At 37.5% G+C, this 21,834-nt stretch overlaps 2 protein-coding genes and 1 non-coding gene across 4 annotated transcripts; 2 read left to right on the top strand and 1 right to left on the bottom strand.

Annotated features, from left to right (window-relative positions):
- Window positions 1-827: 827 nt before the first annotated feature.
- LOC147792448 (uncharacterized) lies at window positions 828-1,605 on the bottom strand. The gene is made up of 2 exons (XM_087124487.1): window positions 1,559-1,605; window positions 828-1,455 (listed from the first exon to the last, which is right to left on the bottom strand). The coding sequence occupies exons 1-2, from the start codon at window positions 1,603-1,605 to the stop codon at window positions 828-830; spliced, it is 675 nt and encodes a 224-aa protein (XP_086980613.1).
- A 3,608-nt stretch (window positions 1,606-5,213) lies between these two features.
- Window positions 5,214-5,353, top strand: LOC147792449 (small nucleolar RNA Z247). Its single transcript, XR_015421557.1, has one exon. It is a non-coding gene; the product is annotated as a small nucleolar RNA Z247 (small nucleolar RNA).
- A 3,813-nt stretch (window positions 5,354-9,166) lies between these two features.
- Window positions 9,167-21,767, top strand: LOC111797054 (dynamin-2A). Of its 2 annotated transcripts, XM_087124729.1 has the most exons (22): window positions 9,167-9,469; window positions 10,492-10,542; window positions 10,653-10,773; window positions 11,087-11,179; window positions 12,369-12,430; window positions 12,667-12,784; window positions 13,092-13,434; window positions 13,847-13,994; window positions 14,879-14,980; window positions 15,061-15,180; window positions 15,549-15,632; window positions 15,896-16,023; window positions 16,334-16,415; window positions 16,494-16,632; window positions 18,467-18,543; window positions 19,129-19,185; window positions 19,365-19,515; window positions 19,641-19,801; window positions 19,975-20,088; window positions 20,693-20,760; window positions 20,911-21,080; window positions 21,227-21,767. In XM_087124729.1, exons 1-22 carry the CDS (start codon window positions 9,317-9,319, stop codon window positions 21,460-21,462), a joined length of 2,778 nt encoding a protein of 925 aa, XP_086980855.1. In that variant the 5' UTR covers window positions 9,167-9,316; the 3' UTR covers window positions 21,463-21,767. The 2 variants fall into 2 exon arrangements, with proteins under 2 accessions (XP_086980855.1, XP_086980856.1); XM_087124730.1 differs by lacking the exons at window positions 9,167-9,469; window positions 10,492-10,542; window positions 10,653-10,773 and having other exon boundaries at window positions 11,092-11,179; window positions 12,672-12,784.
- Window positions 21,768-21,834: the final 67 nt, after the last annotated feature.

The following is a 21,834-nucleotide window of genomic DNA, read 5'->3' on the forward strand; positions in this document are numbered from 1 at the left end:
TTATAAAAAACTTCTCTTAATGCATAGTCTCTCATCCAGACTGCTTCATCATCTTCTTCACAAAAATCTTCTCCTATTGCATAGTCTCTCATCCAGACTGGTGGTCTCTTATTCTTCGCCTTATTCGAGCTAGGAGAGCTTGCTTCAGCTAAAGAACCAGGGGAAATATTTTCCTCTACAATATTTTTATCTGTCGCTTCTATATCATAGAGTCGGTAAGATTTTGACTCTTCACTAACTCCCAGCAAAACATAACTCAAACTCTCATCATCTAGCTTAGTTCTCCGAGTTGCCTCCTCTTTTTGTCTCTGAATCAACTTGAGCTCACGATATTGTTCTTCTTCCTTCTGGTGCAGCTCCAGAGCTAATCGTCGCTTAACTTTTTCTACCTTTCTCCTATTCTCTTCCAGCATTTTATCTAGCTCTTCTCTCTCTTTCCATGCTTGTTTTTCTTTTTGTCTTGTAGCAGTAAGAGCGACTTTTTTCTCTTTCTCAAGCTGCACATCAACATCATCAAACAACTTCTTGCGACCTTCCTCTATTCGCCTCTGTATTTCTAATTTAGTCTCTTTAGAGTTTAGCCCTTCTTCAACATTCTTCTGAATAAATTCTTCCATCCTCCTAGCTGCATCTTCTTCTAATTCTTTTCACCGTCACAGGTGACCTCCTTCTCTTTTATCTCCTTTGCTTTTGCTACCTCCGTCGCCACATTCTAGACCTCCAAGTCTTCATCTTCTATTTTCAAACATTTGTCAATCAATGTCTTCATCTTTGCATGAACTGAGAACATGCGATTCGCCATTATTTGTGTTCATTATCAGGCCCCTTTATTGATGATAGATTTTGCAGGTTTCTTCTTTGATTAAGATCACCAAGCCCTTCTCCTGTAGCTGCCCTATGTTGAGCAAATTGTTGGTGAGATTGGGGACATAGTAGACATTTGTCACGGTTAGTGTGATACCTTCAACTTCGAATCTGACACTGCCTCTTCCTTTAACTGCCAATTTTGAGCTATTTCCCAACATGACAGTGTGTTTGAAACTTTCGTCAAGCTCAATGAACCATGTTTTGTCTCCTGTCATATGATTTGAGGACCCGGAATCGAGAAACCAAATGCCTTCTCTTTCAACTTTACTTTTCTTTGTGTACGCCATCAATATTAGTTCTTCCTCCTTGTCAAATTCAGCTTCTTTTTCTAAGCCCGAACATTCAAATTGGTAATGTCCTAGCTTTCCACATCGAAAACAGTTGATGGCCGACCGGTTCACAAAAAATCTACCTCTTCCCCGTCCTCTAGAGTAACCTCTTCCTCTCTGAAATGTCCCTCTGCCTCTTCCTTGTCCATACCTTGGTACATTCTCCACCTGTAGAACCTGCTCTTCATCGACGGTTAATTGGTCAATGTCCTTGGATTCTTCAATTGAGCATACTACGCAGTTGAATTTATCAGTGAGACTTCAAAGTATTTTCTCAACAATTTTGACATCCGGCATATCTTCTCCGCAATTCCTCATGTCATTAGCAGTAGACATAACTCTTGAAAAATACTCAGAAACACCTTCTTCTGCTTTCATCTTTAAAGTTTCGAATGTTCTGTGAAGTCATTGTAGCTGGGCTCGCTTCACTCTAGCATTTCATTGATACTTGAGTTTCATTGAATCCCACAATTGCTTGGAAGTATCCTTTTGAATGATAGTTTTCCTTATCAATGGATTGAAAGTGATAATTCTTTGCTCTGAGATCTTTGAGCCTTGTTTCATCAATTTTCTTTTGTTGGACTGCGCTTAATCTTCGTTTCCTTTTGTTCCTCGAAACCAGATTGAATAGCACTCCAATATTTGGAACGCAAGAGATTTTCCATGACCAAACTCCAATGCTCGTAGTCTCCATCGAATTTAGGAACACATGGTGCAGTAAAGCTTCCTAAATCACTTGCCATTTTGTTCAGTGTTTTTTCCTCTCAAACACTCAATTTGTGTATTTCTCTTGGAGGGGAAAAACTGGAAAGATCAGACTGAATGAATGGGGGGGAGAAATCTCTCATTCCATTGAAGAATGAAATGGGCTATTATATAGCGTTACATAATCAAATCGGATATGATTGACTAAATCAAATCTAATCCAAATAACTAAATCAAATCTAATCCAAATAACTAAATCAAATCTAATTCTAACATGGTTGAGTTTAGTTCGGTTCTTTATTTGGTAAGAATTGTTTAAGTTGAAAAAATTTACGGTCCAAACATCGGGAGCTGTGTGTACAAATGTCTCAATTCAACTCAACCCTATTGGCAAACACCTCTACAATTTAATTAAAAATAAAATAAAATATATAAGGGATGTGAAACATCCAACCCAAATTAAGCAAGAAATTTACTATATTTTCATTCTACCATCAATTACAATCCCTTTGTCCTCTTGTCTTTATGTTTTTTTTAGTTTTTTTTTTTTTAAATAAGAAATTTAGGTCGGGACGCCACGAACACTCACCTAGAACTGAGGGAGAAATCTCCTTTTCAACGAGGAATAAAGAGGGAGTGGAAATAGATTATTTCCCGTTAGCTAAATGGAGACATAGATGAGAATTACCCCGTCTCCACCCCATCCCGGCCCCACCGCACCCCATGAATTAATTTTGTGTCTTTATATGTACAAGAAATGGAAACAAATTTGTGGGTAACCCGATTTTCACATATTTTCAAGTAGAAACTCTGCTTTAATCGTTTAAAAATAAATGAAAAAATTTGTAAGAACAATGAATGAAATAGGAACGGGGGAGGGAGAAATGCTTCCCGGGTCTCGGGGACATCTCTAAACTCAACCATGAAACATATAATAATAGTTCAGTGTCTTATTACTTGATATGAACCGAGAGACTTGGAAAATATACTAAAAGAAACATTTGTGCTTTTTTTTAGCCAATGATTAAGTTTGTTTGCAATTCTATGTAGTTTAGGTTGCATGTTGAATCATTCAAGCTCGACATGATCGATCTTGTTTGTGAGTGATTTGGATTTCAAACAAGTGTTCTTGCCTTGATATTCAATCCGAATGTTACTTTTCTCGTAGTGATTCCTTATCCTTTGGTCTCAGAGCTTGATTCCATATCATATTTTAAACCTAAAATTAAAACGAGCAACTCAATTTTAATTTATAATATGAAAAATTTCAAACCTAGAAAAATTATTTTTTAAAATTGTTGGATAACAAACAATTTGAAATGAAAAAAAGAAAAGAAATGAGGATAAGAGTGTACATGGTCCGGGTTGGGTTGGGTTGGGTTGAGAAATTTTTTTGACCTAACCCAAAAGTTCGGGTTGGTTGGATGGGTAACCCAACCCAACCCTCTATTTTCAGGTTAGGTTCGGGTTGGGTTGGGTTGAGGGATTTTTTTGACCTAACCCAAAAGTTCGGGTTGGTTGGATGGGTAACCCAACCCAACCCGAAAATTTTCATAACCTAACCCAACCCTCTATTTTTGGGTTAGGTTCGGGTTGTCAATTTTTTCTTTTTAAGTTTTATTTATCCACAATTTATAATTATTCGAATACAATCTTAGATAAAATATATTAAAAGTTCACAAACACAAATCTATAATTATTCACATAAAAAAATCAATAAAAAACACAAAGCGAAAATTATAACATAGTTCAACATTATCATAAAACTAAAGTTAGCTAAATACCGACATTTTTTAGAATTGGTTAGAGTAGAAAAGTATAAAGATAGATCATCAAATTAAATAAACAATAAAAATGATTAATTTAAAGATGTTGTATATAACCGAATTAAAAATACTATAAAATATTTTAATTGCCCGCGTGAATAAAAGAAATTAAACAAAATATAAATAAAATAAAAGAAATTAAATAAAATATTAATAAAAAAATGTATATCCTCGACGTGAGTGTCCTTAGAGAGGTCGAGGTACTACTCTGACAAACCTATTAACATGAAATGATTCTTAATATAATTTATATATTTTTATTTGGCTCAGGTGAACCCGAACGTTTTATCCACAAACTTAAAACCGCAGCGATTCAATTTGGGTTCAGAAAAATAAACCCAATTCTACCCGAAATGCTAATCCAACCCAACCCAACCATTATAGTTCGGGTTGGGTTGGTCGGAGTTGTCTAGTTGAATGTACACCCGAGGAAACGGGAAATAATTAATTTTATTAAAAAAAAAAAAAGAAAAAAAGGGAAAAAATTCAAATCAAATCAACAGGGAGGGTGAGCATTCAAAACTCCAATAACAGTGACAGTAAGAGAGAGAAAGGGAGAGTCTTCTAGAGAGAGAAACTGTGAACTTACTTCTTCTTCTTCGTTCTCATAAACCCTCGTCCCTCAAAAAATCTATCCCTTCCGTTCTTCAGTTATTCAAATTCAAAATCTTTTACAGACCCAGAGAGGCTTGGAGAGCTCTACCTCGATCTCTCTGTTAAACCTAAAATAGATCATAACTGTATATACTAAAATAGTCTAAGATTTACTAGTTTATGATTTGAAGGGTTTGTTACCAAATCTATGATTTTATGGTTTGTTACCAAATCATAGATTTGGAATGTAATCTTCATTATACGCATCTATAAATACATGAGGTCGTGACCCATATAGGTCATCGTGCCATTCAATCTAACATGGTATCAGAGCCAAGGTTTATTTTTTAAACTCCTCGCCATGTCTTCTTCCTCCTCTCCATCCACCATCTCCAACACCGTCTCAACTACCATGGCGACTTTTGGCCTTAAACAATATCCAATCCCTCTACACCATGTTGTCACAATTCGTCTAACCAAAAACAACTTCATCATATGGCGTGCCCAGCTCCTCCCCTACCTACGGAGTACGAAGCTTATGGGCTACCTCGATGGCACCAATGTTGCACCTGCCAAGCTGATCCCTTCCTCAACTGCTGCTGGTGCTGAGCTGGTCTCTAATCCGGCCTATAATCAGTGGTATGATCAGGATCAACAAGTCCTTAGCGGCCTTCTCTCCTCCATGTCTGAGGAGATTCTTCATGATGTGGTTGCCGCTACTACGTCCAAGGAGGCGTGGGATACCCTGCAGCGGATGTTTTCATCGTCAACTCGTGCTCGCACTACTCAGATTCGTGTTGAGCTTGCCACGTCCAAGAAACGAGATCAATCTGCTGCAAATTATTTTTGCAAGATCAAAGGGCTAGCCACCGAGCTGGCCGCCGCCGGCTCTGCCTTGCAGGATGATGATGTGATCGCGTATCTTCTCGCTGGTCTTGGCCCTGACTATGATCCCTTCGTCACCTCAATGACTACCAAGAGTGAAGCCCTCACCCTTGATGATGTGTTTGCACATCTAATGACGTATGAAGCTCGCCAACTACAACACCAGGCTGAACTTCAGTTAAATCTTGGATCTTCTGCCAATTATGCTAGTCGTGGTGGTCAGCAGAAGAATCGTGGGCGTAGGGATCGCGGTCGTGGTCGTTCTCAAGGTTATGCACCCTCTCGTCCTGCTGGTGATCGTCGTGGCCCTTCTGCTCGTCCTTCCTGCCAGATCTGCGGCAAAGTGGGGCATACTGCTATCCGCTGCTGGCATAGGATGGATGAGTCCTATCAAGATGAACCTTCTTCTGCTCCTCCTACGGCACTGGCGGCTACTTCCTCTTACAAGATTGACCCAAATTGGTACAGCGACACAGGCGCTACGGACCATATCACCAGTGACCTGGATCGTCTCGCTGTGCGTGAACGTTATCATGGAGGTGAACAAGTTCAAGTCGGCAATGGAGCAGGTTTGCGTGTTTTGCATACTGGTCATTCTCTAATTAATACTGCTACTCGTCCTCTTGCGTTGCGTAATATTTTGCATGTGCCTGAAATTTCCAAACATCTTCTTTCTGTTCATAAATTTTCTCGTGATAATGACGTATTTTTTGAATTCCATCCTTGGCATTTTTCTATAAAGGATCGACAGTCGAGGAAAAGTCTCCTAAATGGGAGGTGTGAATCTGGTCTTTATCCTATTAAGCCATCCGATGTCGATAATCTCAAGCACGCCTTGGTGAGCAGATCTACTACTCACGCCCAATGGCATGCTCGTCTTGGACATCCTTCATCTCAAGTAATAAAATCCATTTTGCGTCTAAATAATATTTCGTGTGCTAGTGAGTCATCTTTGTCAGTTTGTAATGCGTGTCAGTTAGCAAAGAGTCATCGATTACCATATACTAGTTTTTCCCATAGGTCTTCGTCACCTTTGGAACTTATTTTTTCGGATGTTTGGGGCCCTGCACCTCCATCTGTTGGGGGTTTTAAATATTATATTAGTTTCATTGATGATTTCAGTAAATTTTCGTGGATCTATTTGATGCATGATCGTACAGAAGCTCCTCGTATATTTTTGCAATTCCAAGCTCATGTTGAGCGCCTCCTAGATACTAAAATCAAGTGGGTTCAATCTGATTGGGGTGGGGAATATCAGAAAATTCATAACACATTTTTTCGTTCCCTTGGAATTGGTCATCGTGTTTCGTGCCCTCACACACATCAACAAAATGGGTCTGCTGAACGCAAGCATCGTCATATTGTTGAAACTGGCCTAGCCCTTCTAGCTCATGCTCATGTACCTATTAAATTTTGGGACGACGCGTTTCTTACAGCCACATATCTCATCAATCGTCTTCCTACTCGTGTCATCGATAAAAAATGCCCCTTAGAGCTTCTTTTTCATACCCCACCAAATTACTCCTTATTAAAAATTTTTGGGTGTGCTTGTTGGCCTCATCTTCGTCCTTATAACAAACAAAAGCTCTCTTTTCGATCAAAGGAATGTGTCTTTCTAGGCTACAGTTCTTCACATAAAGGGTATAAGTGTCTTGACACCGATTCTGGTCGTGTCTATATGTCTAGAGATGTCATATTTGATGAAAATGTTTTTCCATTCAAGAGAGCCTCACCTAATTCTTCCCCAATCATGCAGTCGACGCATAATGCCCCTGATTTGTGCACCTTGCATTTGGGTAATAGCAGTACTAATTTGGAGAATGATCACATGCATATGTCTGGGCCTACTAACTCTTTGGATGCAGAAAATTTGGTGTCTACATCAGCTTCGGAATTGCCGCAACAATCCTCCGCGTCGCTGCCATTCGAATCGGCGTTGGTTGTTCCGCCAATGATTGAGGCATCGGCTTCTCCGCCAGCAGATGATATTGCGCAATGCCCGGTCGAATCCTCGGCCGTTGGTCAACCAACTGCTGTAGCATCGGTTGCTCCCCTCGCAACGGCTGATACGGCCGTCCCCTCAAATGTGGATCCTGCACCTACTACTCATCCATATGGTACTCGATTGAAGCACAATATCAAGAAACCCAAGGTGCGTACAGATGGAACAGTAACATATCTTGTAGCTCGGTCTTCTGCCTCTGAACCTACTTCACATATTACTGCTATGGAGCATCCCCTCTGGCGTCAGGCAATGAATGATGAATTTCAGGCACTTCAAAAAAATAAGACATGGCACTTAGTTCCTCCTCGTGCTGGTCTTAACGTTATTGATTGCAAATGGGTTTTCAAACTCAAACAAAAGCCAGATGGCTCTATTGATCGCTACAAAGCACGCCTGGTTGCTAAAGGTTTTAAACAGCAGTATGGCGTCGATTATGATGATACCTTTAGTCCAGTTGTTAAGCCCACTACCATTCGGCTCTTATTATCTCTTGCTATTTCTCGTGGTTGGGCTATTCGGCAGATTGATATTCAAAATGCTTTTCTTCATGGCCTTCTTAATGAAGATGTTTATATGAAGCAGCCCCCTGGATTTGTGGATTCTCAACACCCTGGTTATCTCTGCAAGCTGGATAAGTCGCTTTATGGCCTTAAACAAGCTCCGCGTGCCTGGTTTTCTCGCCTTAGCTCCAAACTATTACAGCTGGATTTTACACCTTCAAAGGCTGATGTCTCTCTTTTTATTTTTAACAAAACGGGCATTCAGATGTATATTCTCATCTACGTTGATGATATTATTATCATCAGCTCATCTTCTACGGCTACTGAGAAACTTCTTACACAGCTTCAGGATGATTTTGCCGTCAAGGATCTTGGTATTTTGAGTTATTTTCTTGGGATTGAGGTCCGCCATACTTCTAGTGGACTTATTCTGACACAACATAAATACATTCGAGATTTATTAGCCAGAACCAATATGCTCACCTCCAAAGGTGTGCCCACACCTATGCTTCCCAGTGAGAAGTTGTTATTGAATGGTGGTGAAAAGCTCTCACCTGAGGATACTACTCGCTATCGAAGTGTCGTTGGTGCTCTCCAATATTTGTCTCTGACACGTCCTGATATATCCTTCTGTGTCAACAGAGTGTGTCAGTTCATGTCCTCTCCGACTTCTATACATTGGGCGGCAGTCAAACGAATTCTCCGTTATCTACATGACACTATTGATATGGGTTTGTGTCTTACAAAGTCCAGCACTGATTTGTTGAGTGCCTTTTCAGATGCTGATTGGGCTGGGAATCCTGATGATCGTCGAAGCACTGGAGGCTATGTGATCTTCTTTGGTGGCAATCTTATCTCTTGGAGTTCGAGGAAACAATCGACAGTTTCTCGTTCTAGTACGGAAGCCGAATATAAGGCGGTTGCTGATGCCACTGCCGAATTAATTTGGATCCAAGTTCTCTTGCGTGAGCTCGGGATCTCGCAAGCGCGAGCGCCTAGCCTATGGTGTGACAACATTGGTGCCACCTACCTATCCGCCAATCCAATCTTTCATCGACGGACGAAGCATGTTGAGGTTGATTATCACTTCGTTCGTGAACGAGTATCGACTCGTCAGCTTGATGTTCGACTCATATCTTCCAAGGATCAGCTCGCCAATATCATGACAAAGCCACTGCCAGCTCCTTCTTTTAGCTATTTTAGGCGCAATCTGAACTTAGTAGTACATCGTCCAGATTGAGGGGGAGTGTTAAACCTAAAATAGATCATAACTGTATATACTAAAATAGTCTAAGATTTACTAGTTTATGATTTGAAGGGTTTGTTACCAAATCTATGATTTTATGGTTTGTTACCAAATCATAGATTTGGAATGTAATCTTCATTATACGCATCTATAAATACATGAGGTCGTGACCCATATAGGTCATCGTGCCATTCAATCTAACACTCTCTTCCCGTCTCTGTTCTAGGGTCTAATCTAATCGATATCCTTGTCTTTCTCCACTTTGAATTTCTAATCTTTTCTGATTTTTTGACCGATTTCTTGAGTTGGGTTGTTTAGAGTTTTAGATCGTCGATCTTGGGTAGTTTTCTTTGGATACAATGGACGCGATCGAGGAGTTGGGTGAGTTGGCTGAATCGATGCGCCAAGCGGCGGCTTTGCTTGCTGATGAAGATGTTGACGAGAATTCTGCTTCTGGTGGTTCTTCTCGTAGGGCTGTGACTTTCCTCAATGTTGTGGCTTTGGGCAATGTTGTGAGTTCACCATTTCTTCTCGTTTTCTGTATTGTTACTGCGTTTTGATTATCGGATCAGTTTCCTTCTGTGTGCTTTGTCTTGGAGCGTTTTTCTAGATTTGAGTTTTTGAATTTTTTAGTCGGAGGTGGCAGATCTTTGTTCAGCTTGCTGGAGTATTCTAGTAATGGAACCATGTGAAATCTAATGTCGTCTAGTTGGTAGATTTTTGAATTTCAAGCTGCTGTCGAGGAAATTTGAAGCTCCCTTGTGATAGGACATGTTTGTTAGTTCATTATTTTTCTACTTTGGAAATTGTTGATGCACGATTTGAAAGGTCACCTTCATGGATTGACCGTTTTTACAAAGTCATAGTGCTTGTAGTGGAACAGTAATATTTGGAGTAGTGCGGTGGATTGTTTATTTGGATTGTTCTTCCATGACAGTTACAAGAGATCGGTTGGCTGTGAAAACTCTAGTATGATCATACATGTAGAGTTAGGACTTCTTATTCATCATGGTTTGCAGTTGGAGTTATATTTACATCTCAAATTTGAGGTTTTTCTTGAGCCAGCAATTCAGTATCCGATAGTGTATTCAGTTCTTATCGGTCGTCTGTTCATAATTCTCTGGATTCTTATTCGTTTCAAAATCTAAAATCTGGACAAAAGCCTCAAACTCTTGCCAATTATGACGGAAACTTTTGCTATGCTTACCTTTTATTAATGCAATTCTCATTTTTTATGTTGTCGTGCTTCTGGAGCTGCATTTTCTTTTTACTTCAATCAAAAGTTAAAGTGTAGGAAATTCTTATCCTTATGATCTTTTGAACTCCTATTGCACCGGAAAAGGAGATCGATAATGAGCGCAGTATTTAGAAGTATCATATGCTCAAAGATCATGTCTAGCTACTTGAAAATTTACCTTGATTCGAAATATGAAATGAATCCATCTTAAGTATTGTTTTTGTTCCTTCTTATGTTACACTTGATTATTTTATGAAGATGTTTATGATATCTTTATTTCTTTGATATAATTTTCAGGGTGCTGGCAAATCTGCAGTTTTGAATAGTTTAATTGGGCATCCTGTTTTGGTAAGTTAAATGTACTTGGTTGATTCTTTCTTTCTTTCTTTCTATCGATCTACAGGCCGATCTTAGTAATGTTATTCTTATGTGTAATTTATTTTCCATTCTATGTCCAGCCAACTGGTGAAAATGGTGCTACACGAGCTCCAATAAGCATTGATCTGCAGAGGGATAGTTCTTTGAGTAGCAAATCAATCATTCTGCAAATTGATAATAAATCTCAACAGGTTTCTGCAAGTTAGTAACTTCACAAATTCTCGTTTTTTTAAAATCAATCATTCTACAGAGGGATGGTTCTTGCTCTCTCTCTCTCTCTCTCTCTTTTTCTTTTCTTTTTCAGCAATATTCTGTGTGAACTTAAAAATATTGATGATCTGCCCTTGGGGCCTTGGCTGTAGAATGTCTATTAGCATCTTTTCCTTTGTAAGCTTTTGGTTGTGTGTTACATATACTGCAATTTTAGTATAAGAGGTGATGATATTTCAGATATTAATGGTTATTTAGATAAACTTCTATAATTAATGTCAGCACTAATTCCAATTTTTTATAGGTGCTTTGCGACATTCTCTACAGGACAGGTTGAGCAAGGGTTCTTCTGGAAAGGGCCGAGATGAAATATATCTAAAACTTCGCACAAGTACAGGTTAGTTTGTGCATTTGGCCTTTGGAGTATGCAGCAAGTCATTAATAATTTTTAATTTAATATGTAATTCTTATATTTCTTTGGAAGTGTGAACTTCTTGGACTTTAAAATGTGTGCACTGGTGTATTAGTGCTGGTAAAAACTGTTATTTGAATATCTTACTATGACAACCACATAAACAAGTGTTATGTCATTCTTCTTGATGAAAGCATGATTTTTCATTAAAAAAAAAAAAAAAATAATCATATGATCAAGTATTTGATTTTATGCAAATTGCACTTTTCCTACTTTAAGCTTTATTTGGATGTGATTGTCTGGTTGCTTCTTATTGCACTTTTCCTACTTTAAGCTTTCTCATGTGAAGTTCCCTTTTGTTTTAGCTGGCTGAGGTCACTTCATGGTTAGTTTTGAATATTTATAGCAATCATTATCTTGGAATAGTGGAGTGGTGAAGTTTGTTCTTTTCAGTTTTTATTGTATTAATGTTTTTTTTTTAAATAAGTATATATATCATACTGTGAATCATTAATTTTCTTATGGAAAGAAAACATGATGATGTTGGATGCTAGCTTGTTTTTGTGTCCAATCCGTGCTCGGGAATTCTGTTGGTTACTGAATAACTGATCTTGATTTTATTTTGAAACACAGAAATGTTGATAATCTAGCCAACATAATATTTCGTAAAATGAAATGTTTGAAGAATAAGATTATGCAGGACTATATTTGGAATGTTAGCATTACATTTTCAGTTTCTGGTCCATAATAAAGGAAATCGTGTATTTGTTCTAGAAAAAGTGATGTTGGGTGCTAGTTAATTTTCATGTCAATTGGGTGCTCTATAATTCTGTTTATCATTAATTTTCTATTATTAGTTGTTTAGGAAAACAACTGCCGACTGTGCAAAGAAGTATTCAGCCTATAAAGCCAAAGAAGCAATTTTGTTGTAAATATTCATAGAATGTCCAAGAGAAATTTATTGACTAATGTACCCACCCTTTATGAATAGGATTTTATCATCTGATGGTTCAATCTCTGATGAAATTTGAATTGTCTTTGTGCATGTTGTATTTGTCATGTTCTTGCATACATCGATATTTTTCTTATGAAGAATGATTATCAGCTATTTATATCTACTTCATTTAGTTTGCTATCCTTCCTTAATATTTTTATTTACACAATTTCATTTCAGCACCTCCACTCAAGTTGGTTGATTTACCTGGGCTTGATCAACGGGCCATGGATGATTCTGTGGTAAGTAGTTTCTCATGGACTTGCTCACATATTTGAGTAAAAGATTAATAAGCTAGTGCCTCTTTTTTGGATAAATTCTGAATCCATTATCCATGCAGAATGTTTATGCATTTATTCTTAGCCAAGTGATAGTGCGACTTAGTATGTAGACTGTTATTAATGGTGTAAGTAATTATATTTTGATGATGATTATTATTAATGGTTTAAGTAATTATATTTTGATGGTTTTTGCATAGGTTAGTGAATATGCCGAACACAATAATGCAATTTTGCTAGTTATTGTACCAGCAGCTCAAGCTCCTGAAATTGCTTCATCTAGAGCCCTAAGAGCTGCCAAGGAATTTGATGCAGAAGGTAATATGCTTCACAGTCATTATCACATTTCTTTTCCAAGTTCGGTGTTATGTTATTCGACCTTCCCAAACATTTATCATGGATCTTTGTTTCCTATTCTTTTTTTTTTTTTGTTTTTTGTTTTGTTTTGTTTTGTTTTGTTTTTTTTTTTTTTTTTTTTTGTTTTTCCTTATTCTGTTTATAGGAATCATTTTCAATATTAAAATTCAATTTTGTTTATTAATTTATATCAAATTATGCATATTTTATTCTCTATATTCCACTGGATTCTTTAAGTGATTTAATCTGAGAGATATCCTCAACATAGGTACCAGAACCATTGGTGTAATTAGCAAAATTGACCAAGCTTCTTCAGACCAGAAGTCTCTTGCTGCAGTGCAGGCTCTCCTGTTAAATCAAGGGCCAGCACGAGCATCTGATATCCCGTGGGTTGCTTTAATCGGTCAGTCGGTTTCAATAGCTACTACCCAGTCTGGATCTGTTGGCTCTGAGAATTCCTTGGAGACTGCTTGGAGAGCAGAGAGTGAAAGTCTAAAATCTATACTAACTGGTGCCCCTCAAAGTAAGCTAGGCAGGCTAGCTTTAGTTGATGCATTGTCCCAACAAATCCGGAAGCAAATGAAAGTCCGGCTTCCTAATCTTCTTTCTGGGTAATTTTTTTCCCAAATTTTATGAAGTATTTATTGACAAACTGTTGTGCATGTTTGGTCTTATTTGCCCCCAATATTTCTATTGTACCCCGGGCAAGTGTAGTAACAATTAAGATCACCTATTTCTCACAATGTATCCTGGGTAAAAGAAATCATGGAACACTAATCTTGATGTTCTAATTTTTGGCATTTGTGATTTAAAACTTCAAATAGTTCGCATTTTAAAGTGCCTCCAAGGTCAATTTCAGTATTTGAGTTGAATGAGGGTCTGTTTTTAAGAATGGTATCTGCTGTATTTGTGGTTTTCTAGGGGCATATTTATCTGGCAGAATTTCAATCGGATAAATGTATATTTTAACACATTGGATGAAATTCACATCCTGTTGATATCTATAGTTTACTTTTATTCAAGGTTACAAGGGAAGTCTCAAATAGTTCAGGATGAGTTAGTTAGGCTTGGTGAGCAAATGGTGAACGGCGTTGAGGGGACTAGAGCTCTAGCTTTGGAACTTTGCCGTGAGTTTGAAGATAAGTTTCTCCAGCACATAGGCTCTGGTGAGGTAGGTTTACTATTTTATTTATTTACTTTTTTCACAGTTCTACTTCTGCAAGACAAGTTGTGGTACTTATTTTTTATTGCGATGGTCTTTATTTTTAGGTTGGGGCTGGACTTATAGTGCCCTTTTCCAACGTCTGTAATCTTTCTATAAAATTGTTAAGCATGACGGAGCTTTCTTCTGTGCATATACAGTTTTTTTCCTAATAATTTAAGTTAATCTTATGATGGACTTTGCTAATGTCTTACTGTTAGAAGGATGGATGTGTTGAAACACGTGGAAGGGGAAATGGAAGCAAATTCTATGATAAAGGATGATTTTTCTTTAAAGGGTAGTCACGAATGTGGGGTTGGTGGATTCAATGAAGTTTTGCCCCTTGTCTGCTGGTTGGGTGTAGAGTTGATCTTATTAATTCTCTTCTCTGTTTTTGTTCTTATCTCTTATTTCTCTACCCTATGTTTTATAAACTTGTTTTGGAGGTTATTGTAAGTGAACTCGTACAGCATGTAGTTTTCTTCCCAAGGAAAAAGAATGAAGTCCTAACAGTAAAAGTTGCTTTTCTTTTGTGTTTGTATGTTCAATGATCCTGGTTAATTTCCTTTTAAAGATGATCCAAAACAATTTATATGAACTGTGAAATCTTCATTAGCAAGGGAATGCATTTAAGTGTATCTCTTGGGAGTTCTCTTCATATGCATGGAGAATATACTTGGATAAGTTAGAAAGTACGATGAATCATTATTAGTGAAATTGTAATGAAATCATTTTTTCCCTCTAATTACTTGTCTAGTCTGACTTGAAGTAATTTCACTGTCAGAACAAAGCTAACCCTTGGTGAATTGCAGTGAGGGTTGTGATTATAAGTCTAACATTACTTAGCATATCAGGGTGCAGGTTGGAAAATTGTTGCTAGCTTCGAGGGAAATTTTCCAAATCGAATCAAGCAATTACCTTTAGACAGACACTTCGATATTAATAATGTGAAGAGGGTATGTTTTATCTTCCTTCCTTTTTTTAGTAGTTTATGTTTTATCAGGCTGTAGATTCATTCTCGACTTCTTTGTGACAGATCGTATTAGAAGCTGATGGTTATCAGCCTTATCTTATATCACCTGAGAAGGGTTTGAGATCTTTAATAAAAGGTGTTTTGGAGCTTGCAAAAGAACCATCACGTCTCTGTGTTGACGAGGTAAATGTATGCGTAAGGGCATGAAATGTGGAGCACTAAATTGATCATGGAATATTTCTTTTGTTTTTTGTTTTGAATTCTCTTTTAGAATTTGAGCCTTAGCTTATCAATTTCTTTTGTTCTGCTTAATCTTTTTGGTGAATGAGGAACAGAAACCAAATTGGACATCCGCCCATACTTAAGAAGAAGTTAAATAAATAATGAGGAGGCCATTTAAAAACCCAAAAATATAGAATTCGGGATTACACAATGATACTTTTACTCTAGCCTCATAATTTTCCTAACTTCTTCATGAGAAGCCAGGAGAATTTCGTTGTTTCTTCTAATTGTTAAGAAATTCATTATTTTCTGGTTTGACAAAAATGTAGGTGCACAGGGTTTTGATAGATATTGTTTCTGCTGCTGCTAATGGCACCCCAGGTCTTGGAAGATACGCACCATTCAAAAGAGAGGTGGGTGGCTTTTTATTTTGTTTTTGATCACATCGTTTAGCCTTTTAGGATTTCATAGTTTAAAACTTCTATCTTATATTCTTTTGTAGTTTGCATTAATATTTTTTTTGTGCTAGGGTTTTTTTTTTTTTTTTTTTTTCTTATATAGGCTGTAATTCTTCTAAATGGTTTTATTTGCTTTTTCTTTTTTCAAATAAATTGTTTCTTTTGAGAGAGCTCTAAGTAGCTGTTTTCTCACCCTCTAAAACCAATTATTTTTCTAGGTTGTGGCCATTGCAAGTGCTGCCCTGGATGGGTTTAAAAATGAAGCGAAAAAGATGGTTGTGGCGTTAGTTGACATGGAGCGAGCATTTGTCCCACCGCAGCATTTTATACGTCTTGTACAAAGAAGGTAAGTTTGGTTCACTCTTGTAGTGCTGCTGTGAGAAAGAAGGGGGGAAAATCCTACACGCATGATGAAATCTAATATTGCTAATCTGTCCTTCAGCTCTATTGTTCTTGGAACGTATTGCTTTTAAATTTTTACCTTTTTTGTGTGTGAAATTGTAATATCTTGAATGCCGTGCACATTCCAATTGAAATCCACCCCATTCCCACAACCTCCTAGGTATATGCATGCTATGCAATTTTTGGTGACAAGAAATTTAAATTTCAATAGTAAATTGGTTGTAAATGAGACCACTTTCTATTTCTCAACTTAGGATGGAAAGACAGCGCCGGGAAGAGGAAGTGAAGACTAGATCATCAAAAAAAGGACAAGAGGCTGAAGTGATGTCAAAGAGGGTGAGTCATTCGAGTTAATGTAGGGGCGCCAGCTCTCATTTGCGTTTGCTTTTCTCACTAGTATAGTTTTTTTCCCAGGCAAGTAGTCCTCAAACAAATAGTCAGCAAGCTGGTGGAAGCTTGAAATCAATGAAAGAAAAACCTAGTACGGAAGAGAAGGAAGCGCAGGAAAGTACGGGTTTGAAGACAGCAGGTGCTGAAGGAGAGATAACAGCTGGTATGCATGCAATGCTATTACCGGGTTTCAATATTCATCATACATATTTCTTTCAGCTGTTTATGAAGGCATTTTGAAATTTGTTTTAGAAGACTCTCTTTGACTTCTTTTAAATTAATATGGGACTCCTAAACTTCTGTCTCTATTTTATCTCTATCCCTTAAATCTAGTATTAAATGAACTGTGTAGTGCTTGATTAGTAACTTAGTTCTGATTTATTTGGAGTTATTATTCTAGTAAGTTCCCCAAGCCGAAACATGTTCGAATCTTCAAATATGCAGCAGTACCTGGATCGTCTAGTTTTTAACATGGAGATGCAATAAAATACATAATTAGTCTGTTACTTGTGTTGGCAGTTTTATTCTGGATATCATCCATGAGTATAATATTTGTTGGACTTCGGATCAAAGTTGGACACTCAAACTATAGTCTTGACTCTTCGGTAACTTTGTTTTTCTAACACTTAGTTATACTTGGACATGTGGATTAAAGAAAGAAAAACAACGCACAAATCAAGGAATAACTTTGGACTAGATCATTGGAATTATTGTTGTGCATATAATTGAAGTTAGATTTGATTTTTGGATTTTGTTTTTAACCTTTATTTATTACTCACAATATATTGAAATGCTAACCTAATGGTTATTGGTTGTGGAGTCCGTTAAACCTTTACTTAGGAAGTAAAATGCTGGGTCATTTTGAATATGTAGAAGAATGAACTTTTAATATAAAGACATCTCAATCATACAGTAGGATCTAATGCTACATTAATGCTACATTAATGAAGATTCAAACTTCATTGTTACACATTTTGGGTTAAGGATAATCTAGAGTTGTGGTGTTTTATTAATGGATTTTAAGACCATTTATTTACTTTAAGGTTACATTTACATAGTGGTTAATTATGGTTATAGAGTATGAAAGTTACGATTCTTGATATGTCTCATGGAAGGTCAAGGGTATTATTTTGAGGATAGGAAGCACAAACGCTCGTTTTACTACATTTTCCATGTAGTTTAGGCTGCATGCTTATTAAGTTTTACCTGATCTATCTTGCTTATGAAGTGATTCGAATCTCAAACAAATTTTCTTTCCTTGAGATATTTTATTAACAAGGTAATCTAGATCTTACTATCCCCTTAGGTGATTTCTTGTCGTTTTGGGGTTTTTGGATGTTTAGATCTAAATGTCTTATTCTTCGGTCAGTTTGTTAGATCAAATTTTCAAAAGTTATAGTCATTTGGGATGATTTGGCGGTTTTAGCATTTGTGATCTAGGGGATTGCATATCCATGAGGGTTCACGAGAGTTCTTAGATCCAATTAGTTAGTTCTTTCAATGCACATTTTATGTTTTACTGTGATTATTTGTCAGCATATCCATGCTGTATCGTACTCATGCTTGGTAAGAAGCTGAACTTTTATTGAAAAAAAAATCAAAGAATACAATGGCGAAAGAAAAGAAAAGCCAAAAAAAAAAGAAAGAAAAAAAGAAAAATGGAAAATAGGAGTCTGACACTCACTACATAAAGGACTTAAGTTCAAATGAGCAAGACCAATGTTATAATTGCAAAACGGTCTAGTGATCGACACCCAAAAAGAAGAATTAGACCTCTCCAACTCCCTAACTTCCTCCCTGTATTATGCTCATGTCAAACTGTCTGCGCTGCAATTCTGAAGCTGTGACCACTGTTTTACATTTGGAATTCTGTATGATGGCTTACATAATAGTTTGTGCGCTGTGGTTACATCACAAGAGCAGTTTATTTCAGAGTAAACTTTAAAGCGACTATTAAATTTGCAGGTTTATTTTTAAAGCTTTGTTTCTATTTGCAGGTTTCTTGTTAAAGAGAAGTGCAAAAACTAATGGTTGGAGCAGGCGATGGTTTGTTTTGAATGAGAAGACTGGAAAGGTATGTAAAATTTTGTGAATGTTTACTGTAATGGTCAGTAGAAATGGGTGGTTCCTGTGAATGTTTACCATTTGTTGTTCATATATTTTTCAGCAGGTCCATTTAATGTAAATTCTACAGGTTTTAGCACTGGACATCACATCAGTATTAATGCTTTATTATTAATGTATAAATGAAGATATGATTTTAGAATGTAGGAACCTACAGTGTTGTAACACAAACAGCTGATGTGTTCAAGGTAGTTGGAGCTTATACTTGAAGCCAAAATAAGTGTTTTATTGTGTGTATCTTGAAGAAGAGTCTTTGCATGCATCAATATGCTCCTTGGAGTAAAATTTACTCTCTCCATTCAAGTTCGGTTAGGGACTGCCTGCGTGTATGCTTCTACCAGATTGTGCTTCTTGTTTTCAAGTGGAAAACTTGTTTCATTTGTTTTTCAATGTGCTCTTTGAACATATGATGTATATATGAATATCACATCTGAAGTTTTGGTAAATAAGTTCACTTATGAGTTTCTGCCATGCCATCTTTTCGTGTTGACCCGGAGAGACGATTATTTACTAATATTATGCCCGCATTGTGCAGCTTGGATACACCAAGAAGCAAGAAGAGAGAGACTTTCGTGGTGTCATTCCTTTAGAGGTATGCAGAGCATAATGAACCACCGACCCCCACGTAAACAGGCACACCCACATAAACAATGCCATCTCGTTCCTCAATTTTAAGTATCCCGAATAATTATTTGCTTTTTAACAGTGATTTTGTCATGTATTACTGTTGGTTATCTGAATGGCCACATTGACTGCCAAAAATGTTTACAGGATTGTAATATAGAAGAAGTTACAGATGAGGAACAGCCTCCACCTTCAAAGAGTTCTAAGGATAAGAAGGCAAATGGGCCAGATTCTGGAAAGGGACCAAGTCTTGCGTTTAAGATTACCAGCAAAGTTCCATATAAAACTGTTTTAAAAGGTAAATTTACTAAGGTTCTTTTATGTTTATTGCAAGTGTCGTAATATTCTGTTTATAAATGTTACAAATCTGTAAATTCTATGTTGAAAACCTGTTTGTTGGTTCAATTCTGCTTTGTTCTTCAGCCCATAGTGCTGTTGTTTTGAAAGCCGAGAGCGTCGCTGACAAGGTGGAATGGACGAACAAGATACGCCGTGTCATTCAACCGTCCCGAGGAGGACAAACGAAAGGTTCATCCTCTGGAGGTGGTCTTACCTTGCGGCAAAGTCTATCTGATGGCTCTCTAGTATATCATCGAACTCTGCTCGATTATTACCTAGCTTTACTCTGATTTTGTCTAATTTTCTTGTGAGAAGACGTCTAAAATAGCACTTGTCATGCACTTTAAATTTCTTTTACTTCTTACTCTTGATTATAGTTTGGAATTAACATTATAGAGTTTATCCACTTTTTCTTTAGGACACAATGACTCGAAAACCTGCTGATCCTGAAGAAGAGCTGCGGTGGATGTCTCAAGAAGTTCGTGGTTACGTTGAAGCAGTTTTAAATAGTTTGGCTGCAAATGTCCCCAAGGTAATTTATGTAGAAACTGTTAGGAATCACGGTTCTCCACAATGGTATGATATGGTCCACTTTGAGCATAAGCTTTCATGACTTCGCTTTGAGCTTTCCCAAAAGGCCTCATACCAATGGAGATGTATTCCTTACTTATAAACCCATGATCAATCCCTAAACTAGCCCATGTGGGACTACCTCCCAACAATCCTCCCCTCGAACAAAGTACACTATGGAGCCCTCGAACAGCCTCCCCTTAATCGAGGCTCGACTCCTTCTCTGGAGGCCTCGAACAAAGTACACCATTTGTTCGACACTTGTGGCTAAGTTAAGGGCATGACTCTGATGCCATGTTGAGAATCTCGACTCTCCACAATGGTATGATATCGTCCCCTTTGAGCATAAGCTCTCATGACTTTGCTTTGGGCTTCCCCAAAAGGCCTCATACCAATGGAGATGTATTCCTTACTTATAAATCCATGATCATTCTCTAAATTAGCCAATGTGTGACTCCCTCCTAACAAACGTCAATAGAAACTTATATTTGAATGATTATCCCATGTAGTTCATGTCTTTGTCTTCAACACAGTTTATTTCATTAGCGAGTTGTTGAATTTTGCAGGCTGTTGTACTTTGTCAAGTTGAGAAGGCCAAGGAAGACATGCTAAACCAATTATATAGCTCGATCAGGTAGAGTTTGGGTTTAATGTTGGTATAGACTCTATATTCTTACATATTTTCTATTTTAATTCTACTTTTAACGCTTAAATATTTTCATTTTAACGTTGACTGTTGATCGTAAGTTCGAAATCCATCTTATTGTATGCTCATGATGAACAGTGGCCAAAGCTCAGCCAGGATTGAGGAGCTTCTTCTGGAGGACCCAAACGTAAAACGGAGGAGAGAACGTTATCAAAAACAATCCTCTCTCCTTTCGAAACTTACGCGCCAGCTCAGCATCCACGATAATAGTGCAGCTGCTGCTGGTTGGTCCGACAATGATGCAGCAGGTAATCTTAGCCACTAGTTGCAGCAAATATATTACGTTACTGATCTGCTTGATTTTTGTAAAATGAAACTGGAGTAGAAACATGGCATCATTTTGTTTTTCGCGATTATACAACTTAACCTGCAAACCTGCGACGAATCTTTGCAGAAAGTAGTCCCCGAACTAGCGGAACGCCTGGAGATGACTGGAAATCTGCATTTGATGCAGCTGCTAATGGTCGGGTCGACTCCAGAAGATCTTCTTCCAATGGTCGCAGTAGGTATTCTAACGATCCCACACAAAATGGTGACATATACTCAGGTTCAAACTCGAGCAGTCGTCGTACTCCAAACCGTCTGCCACCAGCACCTCCACAGTCATCTTCTGGTTCCAAATACTTCTAGCATCACAACAGACCTTGATGATTCATATTCTCAGCAACATTGGGTCATATTTAGTGATCTCCTCAAGTTCATATTCCTACTAGAAACTTCAAAGTGGAGAGAGAGGTTTGTGTATATATACAACATTTCTCAGTCTCAGGTTATACTCTGCTTTCTTCATAAATACAAGACTAGATTCAAGTTTTTGTTCTACCATTCATTTTTGGACAAGAAAAATGTATTTGAATGCATTAGTTATGCTTTTGTTTGTACTATCATATCCATTTCTAATGGGTTATAATATAATATTCAGTTACTTCTTAGTGAACTCTTGGATTGTAATGACTTGGCAATACATCGCTTCTTCTAAAGTACTCCGTTCGTTACGCTTGC

Source organism: Cucurbita pepo, chromosome 6, assembly GCF_057944985.1.
Source record: "Cucurbita pepo subsp. pepo isolate OVF chromosome 6, ASM5794498v1, whole genome shotgun sequence".
Taxonomy (NCBI): Eukaryota; Viridiplantae; Streptophyta; class Magnoliopsida; order Cucurbitales; family Cucurbitaceae; genus Cucurbita; species Cucurbita pepo.